At 50.3% G+C, this 8,474-nt stretch overlaps 1 protein-coding gene across 3 annotated transcripts; it reads left to right on the top strand.

The window, feature by feature from the left end:
• The first annotated feature begins 216 nt into the window (after positions 1-216).
• On the top strand, positions 217-7,607 carry TEX52 (testis expressed 52). 3 transcript variants are annotated; one of them, XR_010749240.1, is made up of 2 exons: positions 217-291; positions 7,526-7,607. XR_010749240.1 is itself a non-coding variant. In XM_066368586.1 (2 exons), the coding sequence occupies exons 1-2, from the start codon at positions 220-222 to the stop codon at positions 2,898-2,900; spliced, it is 639 nt and encodes a 212-aa protein (XP_066224683.1). The 3 variants fall into 3 exon arrangements, 1 of the variants encoding a protein (XP_066224683.1); XM_066368586.1 differs by lacking the exon at positions 7,526-7,607 and adding an exon at positions 2,334-2,900 and having other exon boundaries at positions 220-291; XR_010749241.1 differs by lacking the exon at positions 217-291 and adding an exon at positions 2,430-2,501.
• Positions 7,608-8,474: the final 867 nt, after the last annotated feature.

Below are 8,474 nucleotides of genomic sequence, written 5' to 3'. Positions count from 1 at the left end.
CAAGTCCTACCCAGTAGAGCTCCCATTACCATCCTTCCTAGTCAAAACTTGTCTCATCCCTGGCTGTCTCACCTGAAGCGGTCAGGACTGGAGGTTACTCATGAGCCCTCCTCCCTGAGGCACCACCCAGGAAGCATCCCCATGGCAACCCCAACAGCAAACAATGCTGCCAATGAGGTCGTCCCTACGAAGCTGCTCCTGGCAATCAGAGCCAGAAGAATGGCCTGCAACCCGGGAAGATCACCCAGAGGGTGGAGTAATCCATCACATACCAGAGACCCTTTTCTGCAGGTAGGGGGCAGGGTCCCATCTCTGAGGCCTGCCTTTTTGTACCCCACTGGGCTAGATGCTGTCCTCCTGGGGTGGGCCATGCTTTCTCCAGGGCAGATCTCCCAGCCTGTGAACTCTCCACTGTCTGTGTCTTAGTCCTGGGAGCTGAAAACAGAGGAGAGGAGATGCCTGGTTATTACATCTGAACCAACCCACTGGGTTGGTCACATAGACACGATTTAGGGGACTGGGTCCAAGGGAACAGGAAAAGTCCTAGGAGTGGACTGGAGGTAGAGGTATTTTCGAAGAGCATAGTATGATTAGTGCAGACAGATGGCCAAAGTCCCAGCTCTGCTGCTTACTCACTTGGCACTTTGGGTGAGTTATTTATTGTGTCTTGCTTTTTGCATCTTTGAAATTATATGACCATAACAACACCTGTTCACAAGGTTGTGGAAAATAAATGAGATGTGGGTAAATATTTAGCACAGTGCCTACATATTTGCAACTATTAATTTCACTAGGGGGGGGGGTGGCACAGAGAAGCAAAGGGACCAACAGTCTAGATGCTTTCTACACTTGCTTGTATTTTAATGGAAGAGCAACACACCAATGACAGGAATGAGAAATAGGGGGAGTCCAGGTAGAAGAGCACCCAGGCTCCATTCTCTGTGGAAAGATTTCCCTTCCACAATTGGCTTGGTAAGGGGCATTTTCCCTCAGGGCTTCCTCAGTCCTGATGTGCCCTGTTGGGAGCACAAGTTCCCGGGCAGGAATATGGGGCACCAGAATGAAAAGGGCAGGTGAAAGTGAGAAGTAAAAAGTGGGGCCCTGGCCAGTTGACTCAGTGGTAGAGCATTAGCCCAGTGTGTGGATGTCCCAGGTTCGATTCCTAGTCAGGGCACACAGCAGAAGTGCCCATCTGCCTCTCCACCTTTCCCCGTCTCGCTTCTTTTATTCTCTCTCTCTCTCTCTCTCTCTTCTCCTCCTGCAGCCATAGCTCGATAGGAGCAAGTTGGCCGCAACGGGCACTGAGGCTGGCTCCATGGCCTCCACCCAGGGTGCTAAAATAGCTCGGTTGCCGAGAACGGAGCAGCAGCCCCAGATAGGCAGCATCACGCCCTAGTGGGCTTGCTGTGTGGATCCCGGTCAGGGAACATGCAGGAATCTGTCTCTGCCTCCCCTCCTCTCGCTGAATACATAAATAAATAAATAATTTTTAAAAAGAAGTGAAGAGTGGGAAAATTCAAGTTGAGGAAAGGGTAGAAAGTCAAAACCCAAAACTGGTAGATGGAAAGAGAACAGAAGATGAAAGGTCCATGAGAATAATACAGAGCCATTGTAACTGCTTCAGGGCAGAAAAGGAAATGTGTTGTATTGGAACAGCGAGAAACAGACATTTTGCCACAAAATTAAGTAGCCAAATTAAGGAGTCTTTATTTTAAAGCCGGTGACCGCACAGAGACCTATGTCAGCCAAATCATGTGGCCCCTAACACAGTTTGGGGCCAGCTTTTAAAGACAAAAATCACATACTGATTGGGGTACAGGAAGGAAGGGGAGCTCAGCGAAGCATGGTACAAAAGCAATAAAATGTATTCATTAATCTCGCTAATAACCTCATTAAATCTTACTGTCTTTGTTACAATGTTTATCTATAGGATCAATTTAAAGAAAAAATATTTTTACACACTTAAGACCATAAGCTCTGAAGATGATAATCAGTAGTGATAAATGTTTCGCATGCTTAACAAAAACATTTCTAAACATTCTAGGATTTATGACCCACCCCTGACACATCTGCAATTTGGCAAAACTAACTTCAAGGCCGGGGGTAGAGAGTTTTAGACCTAAGTAAGTTCTGAGGTTACTTAGAAGATGAAAGAGAAGCTAAATGAAGTTATTTATGCTAAAAGCCTTTTTTTCTATATTTCACATGGCCTGGCCAGCCCACTGGTGTGCTGTGGAGAGTCCCGGTCTGGAGGAGGCAGGCAGTTTGTTCCCCCGGGGCTGTTCCTAGGAAGGAGAGGCAGGGTGCCCCAGGAGCCTTCTGTTTCTCTCTAGATGGTCCAGGCCGATGAGTCCCTCCTGGCACACCACACAACAGTCTACACACGGGCTCAGCGGGAGTTTCTCCTACCTGATGAACCCTGGGAATTGCCTGGCTTTACCCGGCAAGCCTACCACCAGCTGGCCCTGAAGCTGCCGCCCTGCACAGACATGAAGTCCGAGGTACGCCAGCGACTAATCCATCCTTTGAAGGATGAAGCCAAGCACACCTGGGGCTTTCACACATGGCTTGACGTGGGGCGCTTGCCCGCCATCTTTCCCACCAGGCCTGACAAACCCTACGATAGCAATGTCTGGCGCTGGCTGACGGACCCCAGGGCCCACTGCCGCCCCCCGGCACAGCCCCACATCCCCCCTCCCTCCTGTATGGGCCGAAACAGCCTCCTGACTTTCATCCACTCCACACCTATCTTCCTGGACGAGAGCAGGAAGAATCAGATGATTTCCAGGACAGTGAAGGAACTAAGGGAGTTAGAGAAACTCAAGTTGAGGAGTGAAGTAAGGGCACCTCCACTCGACAGCAATGGCAACATCCTGCCTCCGAAGGACTTCAAGAAGTAAGAGGCACTGCTTCCTCAGGGAGCTCGCCCACCTGCCCATGTTCAGGGGACCCCTCTCTCTCTCTCTGATTCCTGTGTCTGATATCTAACTTGGTACTCTAACCTTCCCCGCCTCTGGTAATCTGAAAACTAAACTCTGGCCCTGGCCGGATAGCTCAGTTGGTTAGAGCATCGTCCAAAAGCACAGAGGTTGCCAGTTTGGTACCTGGTCAGGGCACATACAGGGACAGATCTATGTTCTTGTTTTCTCTCTCTCTCTCTCTCTCTCTCTCTCTCTCTCTCTCTCTCTCTCTCTCCCCCCCCCCTTCGTCTCTTGCTAAGATCAATAAATAAAAAATAATTTTAAAAGAAACAAAAACTCTGTTCTGAATGTATCTGGAGGGAAGGGATGGAGGCAAGGGAAGGACAGCCAGGGAGGAGCTCAATTATGTCACTAAAGGCCCTGGTCGGCTGGCTCAGTGGTCGAGCCTTGGGCTGGCATGTGCACAGGAAAAGTGCCCATCTGCTTCTCCACCCCTCCCCTTCTTGTTTCTCTCTCTCTCTCCCCACCCCCCTGCAGCATGGGACTTGGCCTCAGGCACTGAGGATGGCTGCATGGCCTCCACCTCAGGCACTAAGAGCTTAGTTGCTGAGCAAGAGAGCATGCCCCAGATGGGCAGAGCGTCACCACCTAGTGGGCTTGCTGGGTGGATCCTGGTCAGGGTGCATAAGGGAGTCTGTCTCTGCCTCCCCTCCTCTCACTGAATGATAAAAAAAATTACTTAACTAAAAATTAGTAGATACAAGTATGTACTATAGTCAACACGTGCTATACGCCCAGGGGATACAGAGAAATATCACTCAGTCCCTGCCCTCAAGGAGCTTATGAGAGGCAGATACGTACATGTATGGGTGGAAAGACTGCTATCAATGCAAGCTCTCATACGCCAAGTGCTAAGTGAGACAGAGAGTGGATGTTGTAAGGATGTCAGTTACTAACGGAAAAAAGAGCTGCGAGCTGGAGTCGGAGGCTCGGAGTAAAGTCCAAGCTGTGTAACTTTGGCAAGTTGCTTAGTTTTTCCAAACTCAATTTCATCATTGGTAAGATGGGGTGGTAAATACCATACCTAATGTGGAAGCACTAAACAAAAAATAGATGTTATTACAGACATTCGGAAGAGGGAGGGAAGGGTTGCTGTGGCCTGGAGCATCCTTCCAGGAAGGCTTCATGAGGAAATAAATGAAGGCTGGAAGGGTAGGAAGCCTTAGTAAAGAAAGGGGTTGGAGGGCTGACCGGTGTGAGCAGAGACAGGAATGCAAAAGGAGCTATTTGAGAACCCTGCAGCTCCCGCAGCCCCCACGCCACCCCCACCCGCATCGTGGGAACTCACCGATGTGGCCATACTGGGTCCAGTCCAGGAACTGGGCATGAGTGGTAGGGAAGGGAGAGAGGAGTAAGGATAGAATATCTCAAATTCTGACCCTAAGGGCATTAACAGAAGCATTGAGGGGTTGGAGGAGGAAGTTGTGGATGAAGATTTGTAATCTTTTTTAAAAAAGAAAAGTTGGTGATTTTGAGAGAGGATTATTTAGGACCTTCACTTCTCTCTAATGTCCCTGCAATGGAGATTATTGATGGCCAATATGTGCCAATACGAGGCATTGCAAAGGTGAAGGACACTTAGATTACTCAAAAAAACCCAGTCAAATGATATTGCCAGATGTTCTTTCATTTCTTTTACGCAACTCTGCAAGGGGTTAATATAAATCATTAAAATGACGCCCGATCACAGAGCACATTCTGGGCATGAGAGACCCTAAGGGTTTCAGACATGGTCTGAGCCTCAAGAGTCTCATGATCTTGCTGGGAAACAGAACATTTACATATAAACCCTGCCATTCTCAACTCTGACAGTACTTTTTAGAATCACCTGGGCCTCTGTAGAAAAATGTTGAGTCGAAACTAACTTACTTGACCTGGGGCAGTCTGGGCATAGCATTTTTATTTTTATTTTTATTTTTATTTTTTTCCACAGAGACAGAGAGAGAGTCAGATAGGGACAGACAGACAGGAATGGAGAGAGACGAGAAGCATCCTCATCAGTTTTTCATTGTGACACTTTAGTTGTTCATTGATTGCTCTCTCACATGTGCCTTGACCAGGGGGGCTACAGCAGACCAAGTGACCCCCTGCTCGAGCCAGCGACCCTGGGCTCAAGCTGCTGACCCTTGCCCAAACCAGGTGAACCCGCGCTCAAGCTGGCAACATTGGGGTTGCCGAACCCGGGCCGTCTGCATCCCAGTCTGACACTACATCCACTGCGCCACTGCCCGGTCAGGCTGGGCATGGCATTTTTTTTTAATTAATTTATTTTTTACAGAGACAGAGAGAGTGAGTCAGAGAGAGGGATAGACAGGGACAGACAGGAATGGAGAGAGATGAAAAGCATCAATCAATAGTTTTTCATTGCGCATTGCAACACCTTAGTTGTTCATTGATGGCTTTCTCATATGTGCCTTGACCGTGGGCCTTCAGCAGACCGAGTAACCCCTTGCTGGAGCCAGTGACCTTGGTCTCAAGCTGGTGGGATTTTGCTCAAACCAAATGAGCCCGCGCTCAAGCTGGCGACGTCGGGGTCTCAAACCTGGGTCCTCTGCATCCCAGTCCGATGCTCTATCCACTGCGCCACCGCCTGGTCAGGCTGGGCATGGCATTTTTAAAAGGCTCCTGAGGATGGTTCTGACATGCGGCCAGGCCGGAGAACCAATGATATAAACTGGCGACAGCAGACAGAGGCTCTCTGTTGACCAGTGCAAAGCATGTTGAGCCACAGGAAATTTGCCACTATTCAACTAGGGGTTTTTTTTGTTTGTTTTTTTTTAAAGATTTTTTAATTTATTCATTATAGAGAGGGGAGAGAGAGAAAAAGAGAGAGAAGGGGTGGAGCAGGAAGCATCAACTCCCATATGTGCCTTGACCAGGCAAGCCCAGGGTTTTGAACCGGCAACCTCAGTGTTTCCAGGTTGACGCTTTATCCACTGCGCCACCACAGGTCAGGCCTCGACTAGAGTTTTTTAAGAAGTCAATTTCCCACTGTTGAATCTAATACTATAGACCTATGGGAGAAGGAGCCATCGGACCAGGTGTCAGAAGGCAGCAGGTGAGAGTAGGAAAGGCTCTTGTGTAGTGTCACATTAGCCAGAATGAGAAGGAGTATGTGTGCTGCGTTCACTCTCTCCACAGGCACCATGTTAGTGGAGGATGTGGCACTTGAAGAATAGTTAGAATCTGGCCTAATCAGTGGTGGTGCAGTGGATAGAGCATCGACCAGGGACGCTGAGGTCCCAGGTTCAAAACCCCGAGGTCCGCCCTGGCTGGTTGGCTCAGTGGTAGAGTGTCGGCCTGGCGTGCAGGAGTCCCAGGTTTGATTCCCGGCCAGGGCACACAGGAGAAGCGCCCATCTGCTTCTCCACCCCTCCCCCTCTCCTTCCTCTCTGTCTCTCTCTTCCCCTCCTGCAGCCAAGGCTCCATTAGAGCAAAGTTGGCCCAGGCGCTGAGGATGGCTCCATGGCCTCTGCCTCAGGCGCTAGAATGGCTCTTGTTGCAACAGAGTGACACCCCAGATAGGCAGAGCATTGCCCCCTAGTGGGCGTGCCAGGTGGATCCCGGTAGGGCGCATGCGGGAGTCTGTCTGACTGTCTCCCCATTTCCAACTTCAGAAAAATACAAAAAAAAAAAAAAGAAAGAAAAAACAAAACAAACAAAAAAAACCCCCGTGGCCCTGGCCGGTTGGCTCAGCGGTAGAGCATCGGCCTGGCATGCAGGAGTCCCGGGTTTGATTCCTGGCCAGGGCACACAGGAGAAGCGCCCATCTGCTTCTCCACCCCTCCCCCTCTCCTTCCTCTCTGTCTCTCTCTTCCCCTCCCGCAGCCAAGGCTCCATTGGAGCAAAGTTGGCCCGGGCACTGAGGATGGCTCTGTGGCCTCTGCCTCAGGCACTAGAATGGCTCTGGATGCAACAGAGCAACGCCCCAGAGGGGCAGAGCATCGCCCCCTGGTGGGCGTGCCAGGTGGATCCCAGTCGGGCACATGCGGGAGTCTGTCTGACTGCCTCCCCGTTTCCAGTTTCGGAAAAATGAAACAAAACAAAACAAAACAAAACAAAAACCCGAGGTCCTGGGCTGGGCTTGAGCACAGAGTCATCGGCTTGAGACCAAAGGTCACTGGCTTGGCTGGAGCCCCCTGGGTCAAGGCACATATGAGAAAGCAATCAATGAACAACTAAAAGTGACACAAATACGAGTTGATGTTTCTTACCTCTCTCCCTTCCTGTCTCTCTCTCCCTCTCTCTAAAAAAAAAAAATGGTTAGAATCTAAATAAGAAAATTACCTACAATATGCCAAAAGGATGGAAGATTGACCAGCTAAACACAATTATTCCCGCCTAAGGTCCAACACACACACAGGGTATAGGCCATTTGGAATAGATTAATATCCCATCAGAAAAAGAGATGGAAGAGATTCCCTACAGACTGATTGCTCGTGGCTTGTGGAGGGCTGTGTCGAGCTCTCCCTTCTCACCCCTTCCACCCTGCCTGATCTCTCCTTTGACCTCTCTGTTCTCTCTGCACCCCTCCCCGCCAACAGGTACCAACGCATCTCAGCTGGTGGAAGGTTTGAACCTCTTGGCCTCCAGCTCCTGCCCAACCCACTTCCCAATGATTTTTCCAGGAGCTGGCCATGCCCAAACCCTCTGCCTCATTACCAGGAGAAGGTGCTAAAGCTGGCTTTGCTGCCAAGTGCACCTCTGGGACAGGATCTCGTGAAGAATTACCAAACCCTGATAAAGGACCGCATTGCCTTGCCCCTCCACTGTCTGTTCAAGCCACAACCTAGCAAAAGCCTTTTCAAAGAAGAGAAAGAGAAGACCTGGACAGACCTGGGAAAGCCTCCCTATGGGAGGGGGCCACGGCGGGCACACAGACTCCCAGGCTCTAGTGTTCTTAAGCAACGCACCTTAAGCAAGAAGCCTTTGTAGAGGCTGAAGGACTCTGGCTTCTTCAGAACAGAGATCCTCTCCACCATCTTCTCAACTTCAAACCACCTTGGTAGCCCAGGCTCCTCAAGATTCTACCAAAATTCTAAATTGTTATGTCTTCCTTGGAGGACTCTCTCACAGCAAGAGGGAGGATTGGGGAGGAGAGTAGGGAGAGCGGGGGGGGGGGGGTGTCCCGTTCCTAGGGACAGAACGGAGAATGGGAAGGAAGAAGGTGTGGGGGGGGATAGTGTCGAAGGGGGACAGGGGGAAGAGGCACTGTAAGAAATGTGGGTGAGAAGTTACCTCCACTCCCATAGCCCACTGGAATAAGACTTGGATTGGTCAGAGTACAGGAAGTGTTTTGGTGGGACCTCAATCCCACCCCTCCACGGACCATTTGACGTCTGGGCAAGGAGTGGAAGCAGCTCTGCTGGGTTGCAGTTCCTACACAAGGTTTAGGGCAGCAGAGGTCAGTTGGGCTGAGGCTGGTGGTAGAGGATGGAAGAGTCAAGTCTGAAGAAGCCTGGCCAGGCCTCCAGAGAGGGACAGGAGCAGGCC

Source organism: Saccopteryx leptura, chromosome 2, assembly GCF_036850995.1.
Source record: "Saccopteryx leptura isolate mSacLep1 chromosome 2, mSacLep1_pri_phased_curated, whole genome shotgun sequence".
In the NCBI taxonomy this organism is placed as follows: domain Eukaryota; kingdom Metazoa; phylum Chordata; class Mammalia; order Chiroptera; family Emballonuridae; genus Saccopteryx; species Saccopteryx leptura.
Note: the sequence above shows the minus strand (reverse complement) of the source record. Positions and strands in the feature narration are given on the sequence as shown.